The sequence below is a fragment of the Podarcis raffonei genome, chromosome 3 (assembly GCF_027172205.1).
Source record: "Podarcis raffonei isolate rPodRaf1 chromosome 3, rPodRaf1.pri, whole genome shotgun sequence".
NCBI lineage: Eukaryota > Metazoa > Chordata > Lepidosauria > Squamata > Lacertidae > Podarcis > Podarcis raffonei.
The window spans coordinates 39,342,305-39,363,374 of record NC_070604.1 but is presented as its reverse complement, the minus strand read 5'-3'; the positions used below and the strand labels follow the sequence as shown (position 1 = coordinate 39,363,374).

The 21,070-nt window shown below is 39.5% G+C and overlaps 1 protein-coding gene across 5 annotated transcripts in view; it reads right to left on the bottom strand.

The window, feature by feature from the left end:
- Window positions 1-3,320: 3,320 nt before the first annotated feature.
- The window catches only part of FAM135A (family with sequence similarity 135 member A), a 50,471-nt gene continuing 32,721 nt past the window's right edge, over window positions 3,321-21,070 (bottom strand). For all 5 annotated transcript variants that reach the window (XM_053381232.1, XM_053381231.1, XM_053381235.1 and 2 more), the window contains 10 exons: window positions 20,139-20,212; window positions 17,644-17,798; window positions 14,601-16,860; window positions 13,126-13,286; window positions 10,911-11,002; window positions 9,985-10,082; window positions 7,109-7,260; window positions 5,933-6,043; window positions 5,405-5,518; window positions 3,321-4,261 (listed from right to left, as the gene is read on the bottom strand). In XM_053381232.1, the coding sequence (XP_053237207.1) occupies window positions 4,056-4,261; window positions 5,405-5,518; window positions 5,933-6,043; window positions 7,109-7,260; window positions 9,985-10,082; window positions 10,911-11,002; window positions 13,126-13,286; window positions 14,601-16,860; window positions 17,644-17,798; window positions 20,139-20,212 (3,423 nt within the window). In that variant the 3' untranslated portion in view covers window positions 3,321-4,055. The remainder of the gene's footprint in view (window positions 4,262-5,404; window positions 5,519-5,932; window positions 6,044-7,108; window positions 7,261-9,984; window positions 10,083-10,910; window positions 11,003-13,125; window positions 13,287-14,600; window positions 16,861-17,643; window positions 17,799-20,138; window positions 20,213-21,070) is intronic.

Here is a 21,070-nt window from a genome sequence, read left to right as displayed (position 1 = left end):
TCCTTGTAGTCAAGTAAATCTATCCTTCTCTGCAGATGCATTAGTAGTATCTTTTGTACTCTTAAATGAACTGAAAAAGGAAACAGGAACCTAAAGCAGACTTAACAGTATCAGTAAACAAGTATTCTTGTATCAGTAAACATCTTTGCTATCAGTAGCAAAATGGTGATGGAGATAGCTTATTTATTATTTACTGCTTTTAGGAAGAAAAAAAGACTAAATTTTACAAGCATGGTTTTCTTATAGGAGAAAATCTCAGCTTGAGCATCCTAGAAAGCAATATTGTTAAAACTCAGCAAAGGTATTATAATGGGATCATGTTACTCTGTCTTCTGTAATAAAAGCAGCTGCCTTAAGGCAGTGGGAAATATCCAGGCAAAGGATTAATGTATACTGGGATCACAATGTTATCAAGTCCCCAATAAACTGCCGATTGTATCTGTTTACAACGATGTACAATTAAGAGTTTGATCAGGGCCAATCTGTTGGGGCTTGCATCTTCTACCACAGCCCAAGGCCTGCTGTTGAATCTCTGCCTTAGTCCTCCATATACAGAATGAGAATAAGAGTGAACTACAGAGTTGTGAAGGTAAGTAAAAAGTGTGTATAAAGTAAAGGTAAAGGTACCCCTGCCCGTACGGGCCAGTCGTGTCCGACTCTAGGGTTGTGCGCCCATCTCACCCAAGAGGCCGGGGGCCAGTGCTGTCCGGAAACACTTCCGGGTCACGTGGCCAGCGTGACGAAGCTGCTCTGGCGAGCCAGCACCAGCGCAGCACACGGAAACGCCGTTTACCTTCCCGCTATAAAGCGGTACCTATTTATCTACTTGCACTTAGGAGTGCTTTCGAACTGCTAGGTGGGCAGGAGCTGGGACCGAAAGACGGGAGCTCACCCCGCAGCGGGGATTCGAACCGCCGACCATACGATCGGCAAGTCCTAGGCACTGAGGTTTTACCCACAGCGCCACCCGCGTCCCTTAAAAAGTGTGTGTATGTGGATGCAAACATTTGAAGTAGTACCACCATATTACTTTCAAATACAGTGGTACCTCGGGTTAAGTACTTAATTCATTCCGGATGTCCGTTCTTAACCTGAAGCACCACTTTAGCTAATGGGGCCTCCTGCTGCTGTTGAGCCGCCGGAGCCCGATTTCTGTTCTTATCCTGAAGCAAAGTTCTTAACCTGAAGCGCTATTTCTGGGTTAGCGGAGTGTGTAACCTGAAGCGTATGTAACCTGAGGTACCACTGTACATTAAATTATGGCTGTATGCCTGCTAATACGCCGAACCACAGAAATCACGAAGAGACTGAAAAGATCAAACATGCAATGAATAGTATCTTCCACTACAGCTGTACGCACTGCACTAGTAAATTTACCATTTGCAATCACAGACCAGGAGCAGCACCAGTGCAGACCCAGCCTCTCAGCAGCAGCCTCTCTGCCACATACTGGGACAGTGATGAGGTTCACCAGCAGAGTCAATCTGGCATTCCCACAGGTGCACCTACACTGCACTGCCCTTGCTACCATCCTGCTCTGGCATACAGCCACAACGCTGATGCTGGGAGGCCAGGTACACATCATTATCCTTCACTGTCAGCAGCTGCTGCTACAAACAATGTTCACAGTGCAGTACTAAGTTGTTGAGCACCAGCCGATAATGGGTTGTATCTATCTAGGTCATACTCAGAGCTGACCCGCTGAAATCAATGAACTTAATAGTTAGCTGTGACTAACCTGAGTCCAATGACTTCACTGGGTCTACTTCTGATGATGTCTTAGTTGAACACAACTTCAGAGGTTCAAGTGATTTCTCGTGTGCAGAACACAGCAGTATGAAAAAATTAAGTCCCAGAAATTGGGACTTAAGTGGGAGAGGGGGAATGGAGAATCCACAAGCACGTTCATGTACAGCCTGCTGCTTCTAGCAGACACCTCCCACCCTTAAGTATCATCTTAGGCTTAAGTCTAAGTTGCCTACACTTAGCATGAGAATTGTGGTGCATTACTTCCCAAGAAGCCAACAATGGAAAAGATGCACTCTTAGAACCATTCATTTAATGCACATACAAGGAGCCATATATTTTTGTGAATCAATATGCATAAGTACGCATAGCCATCACAACTGGTAATAGATAATGGTGCATTCCTATGCACACTAATTCAAGAGTAACTCCTTCTGAACTCAGTGGGATTTACTTCTGAGGAAATATGCATGAGATTGGGTTATTAGTGCAACAGGTAAAATGAACAAGCAGCAATGTCTATTAAAAAGACATCTCTTGTAAAAATAAAAAATAAAATAAAAAGTGCAGCTAACAATTGTAGATTAGTCCACAAAATTAGAAACAAATACCACCTATAGAACAATTCACTGCTGGACATTTTGCAAATGTTTGAACGACACAGAAAAACAAAAGTTTCAACAGAGCCATTCAAAAACAACAGTTGAAGGTATATAAAAGCTGAGTGGAGTGTTTGCAATGTTAAGAATAAGCAACAAACTGTGACCTTGCTTACTAGAAACTATATATATTCCTCAGCACTTTGAAAAAAGCAAAACATTGCTTTCTCTCTGCATCTATTAGAAGTTTGCTCAATTTATTAACACCAGATGCAATACCACAATGCTAAAAAATAAACATGCACTAGATATACAACAAATTTATAATTTCAGAAAATCTGTTCCTTACAGTTAGCGAATACATGAGACCGTGGGTAAAATCCAGTGCTGCCATTTTACTCATAAAATCACTTTTGATCCACAGGAGGCATCTGCCGATGTAAGAAGGGGCGGGGATTCCCTTTCCTGCTGCACCCTCCTGTATGCCCCCTCCCCCAAGAAAAATGTTTCAGAGGGTTGAGACGCTGTGCAGAACAGCATGGAAGGTGGTGGGCTGCAACAGGGAGGGGGGTTATCCCTCCTGCTACTGCATCAGTGGATGCTTCCACTGGATCTATGTGAGCAGCACAGCACTACTGAATTTCACCCCTTTTCTTCACCTTTAAGTGCATTACCATGTGAAACAGGTAAAAAAGAATGAAGAATATTGATCTCAATGCTGTTCAGCACCAATAAAAATTCAATAGACCTTTAACATTCCTGTATATTAAAAACATTTATCAGTATCACTAAAGTTTATCATTTTGTTCTGTTTCAAGATGCAACTGATTTCTATTTACAGCAGTTTGTTATCAATAAAACTTAATATTTAAAAATCTATATTCATAAAAGTATTGCAGAAATTTATAACCTTTGCTTTTTAAAAATGTACATACAAGGAAGTCCCGTGTAAAAGGTTCACTGAAGAACTGAACCGACAGAAGAACAATTTTATTAAACTTTGCAAAACTCCATTTGAAGGCAGCTCACATTTCAACATTCAAAAATCCTTAATTGCTGCTTGCTTATGAAAACTAAAGTTCCAGTAGTAAAGGTGAAAATGTAAACCATCATGCTATTGAGATCAGTAGAAAATGTAGTTTCTACAGGCATAGCATGTTCAGTAATGATTCTGTAGAAAACAGTTAGAATGTAGTGATGTAACAAACAGGTGACTCAAAAGTGGTCTTGAACAGACCTACAGTTATTGTAGCTATTTTAGCAGCCAACAGTTGCTTTTTCCAGTTCAGCTTTCTCCAATCCCAAAGAGGACAACCAAATTTAATACCTTCTTAGACTTGTTAAAATTTGGACTTGGTTTGGCATCCAAAGACTCATAAAAACATTGACCTTTTGGAGTCTAAGAACCTGTAAATCCACCAACTTTACATACTGTGCTTAAATCTCAGTTCTGAAATAATTAGGTACCCAAAATAAGAAAAATAGAAAAAAGTAGAAATGAATATTAAAAAAAAATATTGCACAGCCACATTACCTAGAAAGTAAAGTTGATGTTAAAAAAGCTTCTCACATGGACGATATAAATTACCTTCCATATAAAAAAGTATAAATATCTCTTAAAATGCAGCAGCAGCTACAGTTTAATATCACACATTATTTGATTCATCTGTTAATGAGGTAATAGCCAAGTCTGTGACAATGTGTTTATTCCTACTGGAAATATTTTAGGGCAGCAACAAGAAAAAACTTTTCTAAAAATATGTCCGAGTCCAGAACAGCAATGTGTGCAGCTCTTCCAATGAGGGAATCGGCTGTGTTTGGCAATGCACAATGCACATTATAACGAACCAAATTGCATTCCTTGTTTTGAAGAACAGGCAGAAGCAGATTCTGGATCATTTCAGCATATATAGGTCCTGTATATTTAAAAATAAAAAGTTGCATTATTGATTTATTCTGCTGAAACCTTCATATTCCTGCTTCTTATCAAACAACCCTCAGAATGTTTAACAGCAGTAATTAAAAAACTTCAGCGTAAAACAATCCATGAACACAAAACCTCAGCCACCCAGAGCAAACCCTCCTCCCAGCATATCAACAGGTGTTTTTTTACTATTTCAAAACTGTAAACCACCTTGTCTGCCTTGTAAAAGCCAGTATATGCATGCAACAAATGAACAAAAAAAATCCAGTGAGTTTAGCCCAAAGGCCTGCTTAAAAAGCCATGTTTTGGCTATCTTACACAATTGTGAGCGACTGATGGGCCAACTGGCCCTTTAGGGAGGGCATTCCACAGAGCAGCCTTTACTCGAATCCAGTGTCCTCCAGATGTTTTTGGACTTCCCATCATCCCTGGAACACTGGTCAAGCTGGCTGATGATGATGGGACTTGCAGTACAAAACATTTGGCGGGGACCAGCTGGGAAAGGATGCCACCGTTAAAAAAAGTCATGTGCCTACACCTGACATACTTCAGTATTACATTTCTACACCACTTTTATCTTCCAAAGATCTCAAGGTGGTATACATGGTTCTCCCCCCCCCCCATTTCATCCGCACAACAATCCTGTGAGGTAGGGATGGTGACTGGCCCGAGGTCACCCAGTGAATTTCATGGCTGAATGGGGATTCAAACCCTGCTCTCCCAGGTCCTAGTCCAACACTCTAACCATTACGTCACAATGGCTTATACAGTGGTATCTCGGGTTACAGACGCTTCAGGTTACAGAGGCTTTAGGATACAGACTCCGCTAACCCAGAAATAGTACCTCGGGCTAAGAACTTTGCTTCAGGATGAGAACAGAAATCATGCAGCAATGGTGCGGCAGCAGTGGGAAGCCCCATTAGCTGAAGTGGTGCTTCAGGTTAAGAACAGTTTCAGGTTAAGAACAGACCTCCAGAACAAATTAAGTTCTTAACCCGAGGTACCACTGTATAATGGAAAGACAAGCAGCAGGGCTTTTAAGATGAACAAACCACACAAACTGAGTCATATAGTAATATTCTCTTCAATGTTGTCTAAGGAATAAACAGATGTCTATGTACTGGCCATTCATTACCTGTCTGTTTATCCTTCAGAGCTGTTTTACACATCTCAATACGAGCAGAATGATAAGGGACATAACGATCTTGTAGAGATCCTACTAATACTATGTTTTTGAAATACTGCAGACCTGGGGGAAGACAAAAAGAAGAAGAAGGTAAATCTAAAGCAATATACAGTATAACTAACACATACAGTTTTCATTCTAAAATGTATGTAAAGTAGCATTGAGCTTCCTGGGGGGTACAACATAAACAGGTGTTGTATGTAAACGAACTTTCTTCTACTTGAAATTCCAAGCTTTCTATCAGTGCCATAAACTACTGCATTAAAGGACTGGTATAACACCTCATTATTAGAAGACATAGGCAAACTTTAGAACAAATGTTTAACTGAAAATCAGTGACTGCATAGGTACAAGAAAAAAGCATTTTTATGGTCATGACTATCCAAGTTGTTTCAAGTTATCACACTAATGTATAATTCAAAGTACATTACTAATTAAAAGCAACAAAATATTCTTAAAGATTTCGATATTGCTTACCTGCCTTTTTACTAAGTTTGTACAAGAAAGTTTGCCGGGGGTCTGAATGATCTCGACAGGTCAACTGCAATAAAGACCCTGACTTTTTCCACTTCTGCATAAACCAGAGACCTGTATATTTATATAAAGTACATGTTAGTTTATACAGCAGAATCATAACAATATTTACTCAAATACTTAATGTAATATGTTACTAGTAACCTAGCCTCCAATTTATTTTCATTCCATACATCATCACAAGGATGTTCTATGCATTTCACAATTCACATCCTTTTAATCAGTGTACACAGCAGTCCACTGGAAGAATTAGCTGAAAGGTGCTAAAGGAATTTCATAAACAGAAACATACATACACACAAAAATTCCTGCATTGGACCTGCAGGATTATTTTGGTTCCCTTATACATCTCAAAATATTCAGTTTGTTGACTTCTAAAAATATTTTAGAATATTTATAAAGTGAGGCATATCTATAAGAGAATTTACTATGCAGGGTTTAAAATGGAAAATGAAAATATTCACACTTCCGATCATTTGGAGAAAGGAGAGTGTGTTTGTTTTGTGTGTGTGTGTGTGTGTGTGTGTGTGTACGCACAACCCTTCTCATATCCATGAGACCTGTTTTAAGAAAAGAAAGCAAGGAGCATTATATCTACCCTTCCCATCAATATACAGAAGGGAAGGCCATCTATCATTGTTTAATCCTGGCTGCTCTATCTAGATTCAGATTCTATACCCATATACGCTGAACAGTCTTGCTTATGTAGAGTTGGCGTTTCAATTACAGAAAGGAAATTTTGATTGACATGTCAGAACACTAATTTATTAACATTTCATTTTTGGACTGAAATAGTTCTCTGGGCTAAACAACTCCATTTAAGAACTTTAATTTCTGAAATTAACAATGCCTGCGTATCTAGTAAGATTCTTGTTCTTATACCCTGTAGATCACCAATGAACGCCAACCGCTAAATTTATACCAAGAGCTTAAATTTAAAACTTCTCGGAAAATTAACTGCCAAGTTCCTTTTTAAAATCCCAAACATCCAGGTGCTTGTAGAAGATGCATTTCACCCTGTCTTCCCCATTCATTTCCATGAGAGAGGGGGGGGCAGGCATAACATATGTATTCACACAAACATCCATTGACTTTTCAACATGAAACAAACTATTTTACCTGTATTAACAAGAGCACTGCTGTTGTAGAGTGTACCAAGATGTGGTCCAGAAAGAGACAGGAAGGTGTAAAGTTTGCTGAGGTAAAATCTAAACCTAGGTCTTGTGAGCACTGAACGGATTATTAGGTTACCCAACGAATGCCCAATAAAACTAGAAGACAGGAAGGGGGGGGGAGAGGGTGATTTTTTTAAAAAAAAAAGTTTGCAAATGAAAACTGGTGCAAACAATGACCTACAAATAGCAACAAAAAATACACATTTCCTGCAGATGCCTCTAAATCGGTGGTAAGGAGAATCCAGCCTGCAGGCCTTATTAAGCCCATCACCCCATTGGGTTCTCAAGGCCATTTTGGCTAAGCCATGGCACCTGCCAATCACCTGACATCATGTGAAGGCAGGTAAAATTACAGATGCAAACAGCATTGAAATCTGGCCGCATTCCTTTGTAGCTGCAATACAGAGGAATCTTAAGAGGAACAGTTAAGATGGGTTGCCATAAACTTTATTATATCTCAGTAATATATAAATACACACACACACACTAATAACATAAGACAGCAAAAACACATACATATAATAAATACTTACATTATATTTGCTATACTTAATATTTTACTGCATAGAAAAACTATTATATTCACCCACATTTATGCTATACTTATTCGTCATAAATTCAGTAAGAGGATTCAATTTATTCTGAATTTATCTTTCTTGTCTTCCTTCTCTCAATCTGATCAATTCCATTAGCTTGTTCACTGTGGCTACCTTCCCAGTTTTTGTAAACCATTCTTTCACTGCTGGTAGTGTCACCTATTTTTCCATTTTTGTGCAACAACCATTCAAGCAGGCTACTATTACTATCTTAACTCTTTGGGGTTTATTTGTGGATCTAAATACCTTAACAAAATTATTAGGGGGTCCAATGACAATGCGTAACATTTTATCAATGATACTATCTTTATAACCTCTCTCCAGAAGATTTTAATTATTCAACAGGTCCGCCAGATATGTTCCATATCTGCCTTTAAGCGTTCGTGTCTCAAACACTTTTGGTCACTGAAATTTTTACTCGTTCCGTGTGGAGTCATATGCCCAGGCTTCGCGGACCTCTCTGCAAGCAGCGGGAGCGCTCCCGCTGCTTGTGGAGAGTTGCCTGCATGCTGAAGCCTGCGCGCGCTGAGATCAGCGCGCCCAGGCTTCGCGGACCTCTCAGCAAGCAGCGGGAGCCAGCGGGACCCACAGCTTGCAGAGAGCTGCCTGTTTGGGGGCTGGGGTCGGGGGAAGCTTGGGCCTCCCCCGCCGCAGCCCCGCGCCTGGGGGGGAAATAATTTCCCCCCTTTATTCCCCCCCCAAAAAAATAGGTGCGCCTTATGGGACGGTGCGTCCTATAGGGTGAAAAATACGGTACCATTGATATAGCAGTTTGTAATGATTTCCTTGGATGTTAACACAAACAGACTGTGTTGGTTCCTAGGCAAAATGTTTTCCTTATTCTTGTTCAGAATTTCATCTATTATTGTTACCCATTTCCCCATAAATTTGTACCCACATTTCAAAGTACTAAGAACCCTTTTCATCTTTTCCTTGTTGTGATTTCTCCCCTGAAAACTTGAGAGTTAATACAGTGAGGTTAGGAAATAATGTAATTTGCCTCTATTGATCTAAGAAGTAAATGCCTGTACTGTACTATTATTAGCTATCAGGGCTAATAGCCACTTGCAGATGGGACATAAAACAATGATTTTGACCTGTACCCTCACATTTTAAGCAAGGGTGCTCTTGTTTAGGGTCCCAGCCATACCTTGGTTCATGATTTCCATTCCATGCCCAGACCTCAGTTTTTGGTTTATTTTCTGACACTTAATATTACATGATGATGGCTGAGTGTGTTCTCATTTAGTTGTTTTTTCTCCTCTTATTATTTTTTTTAACAAAATATTTTGCACTCCTGCAAACCTCTTGATTCCCTCAAGCATGTTGATACCTCTCTTTTATTTCTCAGCGGCCCCATTTTGGCTCCATTTCTGTCAGGACTCACCACTTGAATTTGATATTAAAGAGAGTGAGAGACCTATTTTCAATGAATTTCTCTGAATTCTTTTTTTAAAAAAAAGATTAGACACCTATTTCATGCGATAGTGAATTTCAGTATTATGAGGTGCAATTCTGTCTCCTGAACCCACTATCAAAAAACTTCATTAAGTGACTCCATTGGTCGAAGGACCAGGACATTTCCCTCAAATTTCCATCGCCTCTTGTAACAACAGAACTCTACCACATATCTCACTTAATCCTAAACCCCTTGACAAAGATTGAAGTACAATAAGCTTTTTCTTTGAAGGATAGGTGCTCCAACACTTCTGATTATTTTAGTTGCCCTTTTTTCAGCAGTATTATCCTTTTTGACATGTGACTAGAACTCTCTCAGTATGGCATCACCATAAATTTATATAATGGCATTATGGTATTATATGGCCCGGGTTTCACTGACTCACTTCAGTACTTATTTTAGGACGTTGACATCTAAATCTCCCAGAGCTGCTGCAGCAAGTTTCCTGCTTTTGGGGCATTTTAAAACAATGGCTCAGATCCTGAGTTGTCCTTCTTCACTGGAGCAGATTTTTTCAGTTCTGCTCATGGAAACGAGCAATCACAGCTTTCCAATTTATAAAAGAGATATGTGCATGAATGTAACAGTATACGTTCCGATTCTTAAATTTATGTACAAAAAACTGTAATACGTGAATCAAGTGTGAGGAGATATAGCTTAGTAGTTTCTTCAAAATGTGTGCTTTACTTAAAACCCAAGATCATGGCTACAAGTTGCAGTTGGCTTTTCTGGAAAAACTAATAAAACACAAAATGGATCAATTACCTGATTTTTGAAATTGTTAGGCTGTAAATTTGAATGTACTGTATTATTTCATCCAGAAGGCGATCTGTCATTGAATCAAAATCAGCAAATGTATCATTCTGTGGGGGAAAAGTTCAGTGTTCTAAATGAAGTCATTTCGCGATAAAACAAATTTTTAGTCATTTGCTCTGACATCACATACAAGAACTATCAAAGATAATAAAGAGTAATCCCATGAAAGAAATATTATTTTTTTGGAGGGGGAGCTACTTTTTGTGCAGAGGATAGTTTTCTCATAGAGGATAGTTTGCTTTAAATGTCTCAAAACAGCCAAGTTTCATATACAAAGGTAAAACTATACTATACTATTTCCTTAAGAGGCTCTGTTTTCAAGACTAAGGCAAAATATCTTAGAAGTATGACTATGTGCAACAGCAAAGTATGCTTTATAAAATAAAATTCCAGATTCTACAGCAGGCTTCCTCAACCTCGGCCCTCCAGATGTTTTTGGCCTACTACTCCCATGATCCCTAGCTAGCAGGACCAGTGGTCAGGGATGATGGGAACTGTAGTCTCAAAACATCTGGAGGGCCGAGGTTGAGGAAGCCTGTTCTACAGCTTTTAACAGCAAAACCACTCAAGCACAATGAAATTTTCACTTATTAGCATACAGTGAGAGAACTCTAGCAGAACACCACAGAATGTTCTGTGAAGAGTAAAAACAGAGTTATTTCTATGGTACAATCTTATGCATGCCTACTCATAAGTAAGTCCCACTGAGTTAATTGAGATGGACTCAAAGGTACAGGATTGTAGCGGCAGCTGCAAGGTTAACTTTGCAACCTACGAAGAGATTAGTAATTAGATATAAATCAGTCTATATGAACTAACCATAGGGTGTTGCATTAGAAATAATAACAATAAATCATTTCAGCACTTGCAAATACCTGATTTCTCTCAGACATCAGAAAATCTATACGGCTTCCAGGAAGGCCAAGTTCAATGTAAGTCTTTACTAGTCTTAAGTCTGCACTATTACCTAAAATAAAGAAGTGAAGATCAGGTGTTTGAAATGCCTAGTTTCAAAAAATGTTAAGTTAAAATGTTTATGCGTAACATTGTACAAGTGCCAATTGTATTCTTTTGGTTTGAGACTTGCACTAAAATCAAAGATCTGCTAACTGCAATATAAACATTGTTTTTGCTTCCAAATATAGAATATAGTGGGAAGTAGGTTTGATGGGTTATATTAGAATAATGGCTCAACTGATTACTTTCAATTTTGGCAGTGTGAGGATGGTCTGTGCCAAATTTGGGTTAAAAAGGGTAAGAAATGGCTTGTTTTGAATGAGTTAAAAGTTAAAAGTGGAGAGATTCCACCATGTTAACAAGTTCTGTGCATTTTTCTTCCATTGACTGTACTGGGTTGTTTTTCCAGAAAGATCCTGCCATTTGTACTGAATGTTTCAGGAAATCTGCTGCTTGTTTTAGGTTAACAGGAATGTCTAGTACAGTGGTACCTTGGTTTATGAACTTAATCTGTTCGTGAAGTCCCTTCCTAAACCAAAGCATTCTTAAACCAAGGCATGCTTTCCCATAGCAGCGGGGGACTCAATTTACACTCAAAAGGAAGTGGAACATGTTCTGCTTCCAAGGCAAAGTTCACAAACCAAAATACCTACTTCCAGGTTTGCAGCGTTCTTAATCCAAGTTGTTCATAAACTAAGCTGTTCTTAAACCAAGGTACCACTGTATGTGCTTTTACCCTTGAGTTGTGCAATATACTTTTCGTTTTTATATTAAGAAGTCAACAGTTTCTGACCAGTCTTAGCACCTGGGAGTTTAGAACCTTCTTGTTACTAGACAAGATCCTCACAGACCAGAGTTTACATTTCAAATACGTCACGACATTAGAAGTTAGGTGTAAATGAGATGGAAAGAAGGAATGACAGGAGTTAAGTCAAAACTGTTTGAAAAGCATTTTTGGGGCATGGTGATATATTTAAGGTGCACAGCAGCTGGATTTCTGATGGGCAGCTTTTGAAGGCACAGGACAGCTTTCAGGAAAAAGGAGGGACACTTTGGAGCAACTGTGAGACTGTGCTTTATTTGCTAAATTTCCTCCCACCCCCCACTCCCTGTTGCAACTTTTAAGGGTTAAGCTTGCCAATTGACTGAAAACCCTCACCTTTAACAAGCATACCATGTGCAGAAATCAGATGGTGTGATTGTGGAGCCTGAGAAACAAGATGACCCCTGCTTATGTTACTCAACTAACCATTTGTTACAGGTAGAGAAGCAGCAAAAGCCAGTAAAAGTTGACAACTCCATTAGTCGCCAGAGCCTGGTTCTAAACCTCTTCCATTTAAAATATTAAGTCACTCAATAGGCATATTAAATTGCATGTGAAATCATTCTTGTGTGATTTCTTATTAATAAGTGAATTCCTTCCTTTTCCCCATTGCATTTCTCATTTTCAATTACGCCTGATCAGAGAGTAGTAGGAAAAGCCTTCTCAAAATGTTATCAAATTCAATTAAGAAAAAATCTTTTAGTTTTAACATGCTGTGCTAAATGCTTTCCATGTGGTCGCACTGAGCTACAATAATGTTGTAGAATGGTGTGTGAGAGATGTGGGAAAGCAAATTTTAGCATTACATAGGGCACCACTGAAATGTGAGAGCCCAAAGACTGCCACTGATAGCCTGTGGCATAAAGGGGATTTTTAAAAAATAACTTTTAAAAGCATGTTTTCATTATTCCTAAATGTACAAATCACCTAGGTTTAATAGTATCTTGCAACAGTGACCTTCACAAAGATTTGTTAAGAACATAGTTCTCTTGACACTGGGCCTACAAAGCTATAAATGCTACCTGCTGAGGCCAGGAGATACAGATAGCATATCTATGCTTAAATAAACCTGTTTTTCTTCAGTATTATTTAAATAAAGCAGGGGTAACCAATGTGGTACCCCTCCAGATGTGGTGGACTACAATTCCCATCATCCCTGACCATTGGTTATATGGAATGATGTGAGCTGTAGCCCAAACAGCTGGCATCACATTGGCTACTTCTGGTTTACTGCAAATTCTCCATCTAAACCAAAACTTTATCGGAAACCTAAAGTATTTTCTAATCCATTATCAGCTGCTAGAACATACCATCTAGGCCATGCACACAAACTATGAGATGAATGCCATCATCTGAACTTTCCTCCTCTTCTGTGCTGAAATAAGGTACTGAAGATGCCAGTCTGGGAACATCACTATACATAAATCCAGGGAGCTGAAGTAGTTTCAGTTCCTCTTTAGCATGAAGGAATCTAAAACAAGCAGATTTTATTTAACTCAGTTTGGTAAATGCAAGTACGTTACATTCATCTGATTTGTTTAACTTGCCGTTCATCTATATTTAAAATTATAGCCCACTGCAATTCCAGTATCTCTGATCAGAAATCCTTGAGAGTATGTGCTCACCAAATTACTTAAGGCCAACACATTCCCCACCCAAAATATGGCTTTTGCAATATAGCTACAGCCTAGGCCTTTGCAAGGTACTGCAATCCCATTTGCTATGCTGAAAAATCAATTAGTTACAACACCATACCACTCGCAGCAGTTCACAGCATTAGTGACAGATAATTCCTCGTGGCAAAAATGCTTTAAAAAGGCGATAATCTCCATACCACCTTCAATTTGAATCCTCTAGCTGCCGTTTCTATTCCAGAAGCAGCACAGGCAATATCTCTGTCACATTCAGCAAAGATCAATACCTGCACAAGGCTGCAGACCTTTGCACAACCATCTTGGTTTGCAGCATTTCATGTGACCATGTTGCATTGGTATTGTGCTATGCTGTGACAACTATGTCACTTGCAGAAAAACCCAGGAGATTGAGACTTTAATAAGCTGCTTAGAATTTAAAAGTAATTCCTGATGCTCCAATTCATGTCTTATTTAGCAATCAGGATGCAATTCACGACCAAAAGCAACACCCAGCAAACCATCTCTGCAGAAATGGACCCCATACTGAAAACGCTGAAGCTGGGGGCCAAACGAGTTGTGAAGGTTGTAACATGGTTTGGCACTGCACAGTTGGGTTTTAGAAAACAAAAAAAATAGCCAGCACCGGGGGGCGGGGGTGGGAAATAGCCAGCACCAGGGAAGCTGGATTGCATCTGTGTCATGGCAAGATGGGGGCTTTAACCTTTTGCCCCTACCATGGTCCCAAGCAGAATTGGACCACCCCATGTACTTGCTATTGGTATTAGTTGGAATCTTCCTCCCATACAGAATTGCAAGCTGCGGTGCATATGTATAGTGTGCTGCTAGAGCTTTTTTTAAAATTTCGTGATGAAACAAAGGTCAAGAACATATCTAAGGTGGATTATACTTTCATTCTAGCAGCAAGTCCGCTCAATTCAACTCTGTTCAAAATAATCTTCCTTCACGGGTGGATCACATACCTCAAAACTTTCATATATTTTAATGTGGAAATAACCTGGAATTCTAGGTGCAAAATGAAGAAAACAGTAGCAAACAGCAACCAAACCCAAAAAATAAAATGCAAATGAAGTTTGTATATTTTCCTTTTAAACTGGGTTTTAAAAACAATTGTTTTAAACCATAGCACTTACGCTAGCTTTTGTGGCTTGGGAGAATACTCATACCAGGAGACAGAAGAAGCTGTACTGCAGGACATGCTGCAGGGCTGCTTGAGAACTGCATTCGATTTGTCTTTCGAAGACCATAACACACCACACGGATAGCCTTTCAATGCAGTGGGAGCAGCCAAACTACCTGGAGCACACAGTGGAGCCACGTCTGTTGCCTCCTCAAAAAAATCACTATTCAATATTTCTGTTATAAAAGGTCCCACAAATGATAGGTCAAGATCCTCCTCAGCATCATTTGTGGCTCCATACAAATTGCTATCATCTGCTTCCTCAAAATAACCATTTTCAACCATGTCTTGATCTTGCTCCTCCTCTTCCTCCTCCTCTTCTGTTGAAATGGAACAGATTGTTCCCCTTTGAGGGCTAACTGTACTGCTATTGTCAGCAGAATGTATTTTGGAAATATCTGTACTGCTTTGATTGCCAAAGTAATTTTCTACAAGTCCTTGCTTCAGCATATCATTACCTCCTTCCGAGGATACGATGTTCGTGCTTGTGAGATTTTCATCTTTTGCAGCTGACAACTGATCAGACAGTTGTTTTTGCTCTAAAGAATCACTACATTTTCTTTCGCTTGGTTGCTTCACACTGCCCTCTGGATAACTAGACACTGAACCCGAAACAACACAGGACTTGCCCAGATAAACAACCCCTGAAGGAATTTCACTTGCTTTTTCCACACTGTGCAAGTTTTTATCAAGTCTTTGGGAATCATTACAAATTGCACCAATATTCAGTTGCAGGTTGTGAGAGTTCACATCCTCAGATGTACTTTCATCAAGTTGTAGTGGACATTTTTTATCTGAGGATGAGGAAGGCAGAAATGTCGTTTCGTTGCCTGAATACCCTACATACTGCTGTGGCAAAACCTTTGCTTCTTCACTGTCATCACATGTTGTCAACTCAATTGCTCCCAGGTCTAAAACAGTTTTGCTATCACTTAATTGGCATTCAGGTACATCGGATATCTTTGAGTTTTCATCAGGGGACAGATCATCATCAGAAGGCAGAGAGTTTATTGATGTCAGGGAGGACTGTATTTCACTAACAGCACTCGTACTTTCAGTGCAATGACTCTCTACTGGGTTTTTAATATTATTATCTGGTTTAAGCAATAGTTGAGGAAATCTTCTTTCATTGTTGCATGCACTTTGCCCTTGAGGAGTTTCAAGAGCCACATCTGTACTTGGATGCATTGCAAAAGAACTAGGTTCACTTTCTACACCAGAATCCGAAAACCTAGATGATGCATAGGTAATACTAACATCAGGTAACTTAAGTACGTCTCCACCTAAAACTGCAACTGAAGTTTCTTTTGTAGATTGAATGGGCAGGTTGGTGCCAACCCTTGTGAAGGAATCCTCAGTATGCTGGAAGTTTGTTTCTTGTGCAACTTCCTTTTCAAGCTGTGGTTCTTCTGATTTAGGTTTTCTTTCGCATTCTGAACTTTCAAAGGTGGGCTCCTGCAAATTCTCTCTACGTGAGCCTTCTGTCTGTAATCCAATACGAACAAAAACTTTATCTCCTCCACAAATATTCCTACAATATGGTTTTACTTCTATTTTTGTAACCCCCGGTGAACCAAAAGAGTCTTCAACAGTATTTCTGGGGGTCAAGCTGCTGCCCCCATGAGTACCCCCAATGCCTGCTTGGAGGGTATCAGATTTACCCAAAAGAATTGAATTTGCAGAATGAGAGATGATAGAACTGGGGTGGCTTTCCTCATTCCCTTCCAGTTTGGCAGTTCTTTGTTCAGTTCTACATGGTAAACTTCTAAACTCTTTCTGGCTGATTTGCCTCATTAAGTTCTTCGCATCGGAAGCATGGCCTCCAACTGCAGAATCCAGCCCTTCTTTCTGGTCCAATGAAGGCATACCTTCAAAGCACTTTGAGATGTCCTCAGGTACTGCACTTTTCAAGCATTTGTAGCCTACGAGGACTACAGAGTCCTTAGAGTTTTGTTTTACTAATTTTTTGGGATTTTCAGGTTTCATTGTTTTCATCAATTTAGTAACCTTAACTTTGGATTTGTTTGCCTCTTGACATTGCACTTTTGCAGACTTTGTGAATTGTTTTTCACTTTCTGAGTGCCAAGCATGGGAGGCAACTGAAGGTCTGTTTTTCAAATCCGGGCTAGCCATAAGACTTTCTTCAGAATCTGGTTTATCTGGCTTCTTGGAGTCAGACTTCTGATGAGCTGTCAGCCAGGGTACATCCATCTCTTATTTAAAATAAAAAGGCAAGACAATGTTAACTTATTATACACCTGAAACTTTTACTAATTTGCAGTTTATAGATTTAAAATATGAGCAAGTGAAGAATGTGTTTCAAGAGCATTCATTTATCTCTAGATAAATAGGAAACCACATTATATTGAATCAGACCATTATTGTCTACACTGACTGGTAGCGCAGTGATTTCCCAGCTCTACCTGCAGGTACCAGGGACTAAACCTGGGAACTTTTGCATATAAAACATGTGCTATACTACTAAGCTATGGCCATTCTCCAGACTCTCATCAACCAATAAATAAAGCAGACAATTTATGCATTTTTAAATATTAATTAGTATTTAAATATGCTGAGTTCTAGGGGAAGGTGGTGAACTTTTCACATTTGCAATAGGCTTTTTTGAGACTTCCCTTGTAACTGTTGTACCATATAGTACCATATACAACCTGAGAAGATTCTCTCAAATATCGGGTTAGGCCCCCAATGCAGCAAAAGGACTGGCAGCGAGAAATGGAAGCCACAAAAGCTTCAGTGCACACACCCTTAAGATTCTGGCTATAGTATGTTTCAATGTGTAAAAGCAAGGGTAGCCAACATGATGCCATCAATATGTTGTAGGACTATCATCCTTGTCCATTGGCCATGCCGGCTGGCTGATGGGAGCTGGAATTACACAACATCTGGAGGGCACCATGCTCATATTTTTTTCGGGACAGAAAATTTCTAAACTTTTATTTCAATCCCCCCCCCCCAGACAAAACCCAATGATTTACCTTCAGTAACAGAATCTAGATACCGATCTTCAAAGATTATAGGCAAGGAGTTCAGATCACCATCTAATTCACTGCATTCAGTAGGGAGAGGCGGCAGAGAACTACAGAAGGAGGTGCTTTTTATGGCAGTACACATCTGAAGGTAACTTTGCGCACTGAAAGATACAATCTTATGTTAAAATATTTGTAAAAAAAGTAAACATCGACAATAAGCTGTAACTGAAAATACAACTGCATTTTAATAAGGTACAATTAAAACATGAACACTAATGGAAGGTCAAGTCTTAATAATGCAAATTACATTCAGTACACCTAAATTAGATTTGATTAAAGAAAAACCTTTATGTATTTACCAGCAGAAGTGATAGCAGTTTGGACCAGTGCCATCCAGGCACTGTTCTAATTGCAAAGCAGGGCTATAAATGTGTAGTAAAAATGAAGGATATATTGGATATATAGGAAGTTACATGACAGTAGGTAAAAAGGCCTAGGATCCATGGAATAATAAAAGGAGAACATTTGTGGATAAAAGTGTTTTACATTGGTCAATGAAAACTGTTCATGTCTGAAGAACGACCACTCTTACGTTTGGAAACACTTCAAATTCTTAGGCTTTTTTGTGTGTGCTAGAGGCTGAATCAATAAAATCCTCTCAGCCATTCAGTGCTACAGTCTGAATATAGTTCCACTGGCAGAACTGGCCAACATTAAGATTCAACTGGCCTGTATCAATGAAGAACCTGTCCCACTCCAGAAAGTGTTTGGACTCCAATTCCCATTAGTGCCAGTATGGTCAACGGTTAGGGATAATGGGAGCTTCAGTCTGGCAACATCTTGATGGTGACTGATTCCCCATGCTAATGTATATGAAAGGCCATCTCACACCTCACATGTTTGGGGAAAGTGTCAGGTGCAAGTTTTTTTTAATACATACAGCCATAAGAATGTATTATTTAAAATATAAATAGCTTAATGCTTTTTAAAAAATCCACATGATGTACAACATAAAAACAAACAAAAATAGAACATCTCCTGAAGATCTCTGCACCCTGCATTGCATGCAAGACTTCTGGTGCTTGAAACATCATTTTTCAGAAGCCAGAATGGCAGCAAGATTCATGCATGGGGAGGGAAAAGCAGGAAGATTCCCAGCTTTTCTCCTCCCCAGGTCTAGGGTTTGAAAAGAAGGCTGAGCTGCTATCAAATAGTTTCCCACCATTGGTTTGGATTCTTGCAAAACACATTGGATTATTAACCCCTTTCTTCTCTACCCTTGTTTTTAGCTTCTGCTTCTAGTGGGCTTCTTAACACCAACTCATGCATACTAAGAGATAATAAAAAATCCAGTGCCAAAACTGGATCCATGATGGGGAAGGGGATGAGGAAAAAGGAGGCAACCCGTGGTAAGCAGTCCTATGTCCCATATTCACCAGACTTGTCCTTGCCAGATTCTGCGATGGCCCGGTTGATGGGATCTCTCCCACTACACTCAGGGCCTTGCCCAGAAGCTGGGCCAAGTGCTGACAAAGAGACAGAGCCACTGCCACAGGCAGTGTTTGCTCTACTAACCAAGCCCAGGTTGAGGACTTCCTCCTGCTGAAGTCACTCCAACGTGTCTCCAATGAATTCTCCAGTGAGTCAGTGAAGAGTGCAAGGCTGGACTCTCTGTTGCTGCTGGGAAACATTACAGGAGCAACCTTCTAGATGCTTCTGATCTCACTCTCTTCCTACCGATTTTTTTCTTTTTTCTTAAAAAAAAATCCATTCCAGCCAGAGACAGACAAAAAGGAAAGGAAACAGAGCAGACGTTGCCAAATCCTAAAATTGGTACAGCTCTGCCAATGCCCTGTATATAGGATCTGGGTAGGATTGGAACTAGGGAAGGGAGACTCTGTCTCACCAGCAGGCATGCGATTTCTGTTATGTATATCCATGGCCTGGGAAGCTGATAAGAGGCTCAACACAGCTGAGGATCTCTTCTTCCACTGCAGGTTAATAGTTATTTCCTTTTCTCCCAATCTAAATGCTATTCTTCCATTTATAGAGGCTTCTCTGATCCAGAAAAGATTTCTCTGAATGAAGGGGGGGGGGCTAAGAAATTTTTTGCCAATTCCTCCTTGCACCTGTAGCCCAGCATACTACCTGCTACACTATTCTGGAGGTCCCACAACCCTTTGGAATAGGATTTTTTTGGGGAGTAGGGGGGCTACAGGAGAAAGAATGAACTGGTGAAAAATTGCCTGCTCTGCTCATAAAAACTTCCACTGAAATAAACTTAATGTAGGATATTGTGGGTTGTAGTCAACTAGCTTTTACTCAACGGTACATGCACTGAAATTAATGGTCAGCTTAGTTGCATTAATTTCAGTGGGTCTACTCTGAGTGAAAGCTAGTTGACTACAACCCACAATATCCAACATTAAGTTTTAATTAACTTTGTAACAAAATAAGCTTAGTGAGCTATGGCTTAATATTTTCAATTTAAAGGTACTTACTGTAGCTCTTGGTATGCAAGCGCTGCTTCCCTTGGATGTTCAAGGCAAAAAAAAGCTTCAGAAAACCTACGTACCTAAAATGTTTCAAAGTAATAAAACGAAAGGTTCACACTGAAATAAACTTTCATCACTCTCTTTTCTTATAAAAAACCACACACATATAACACATCTATACTATTAAGTCACAGTAAAAGTGCATGTTCCATAAACTTTAAAACACGCACATTCACAAAAAAACATTGGCATGAAATAGCAAATTAAGCTGGGTCAAGTATTGCAGCAAACCTTTCAAAATAATAACTCATTTTTTAATCCATTTAAGTGGTTGTATATTTTAATGAGAAATATGTTGCAATCTGGTGTTTTTTTTATAGTTAAGCAGAATTACATTGTGGTTGCATACACACCATACATTTAAAGCACTTCCTCCAAAGAATCCTAGGAATTGTAGTTTCTCTCTCGCAGAGCTACAATTCTCAGCACCCTTAAGATACAGTCTCTAGGATTATTGGAGGAATAATGTGCTTAAATGTATGCTGTGCACGCAGACTGTGTCTCAGGTTATCCCCATGTAGAAACAAGTAAAAAGGGAACATTCAAAGTGTTTCAACAACTCAAAAGGTTCTCAGACTTGTCCAACTGAATGACACACTCTTTCCACCTACTAATATGAATTTGGCTTCCATGAATGTTCAACTACGTTTTCTCGTGTCATTGGTGTACACTATGCCCATTCTAACAGCTCATTTAAGAGGACTAATATTGAGGAATAAGGTTGCAGACATGTCATACCTATCACAAACTCATGTATCTAGGTCTCTAATGCTCAGATGGCCCTTCCACACACTTAATGGATATCCCATTCGTTACCCAAGTCTTTTCCAAAGGATTGCTTCCTACTTCCTCAATAGGATGTCCTCCAAGCCAAGGAA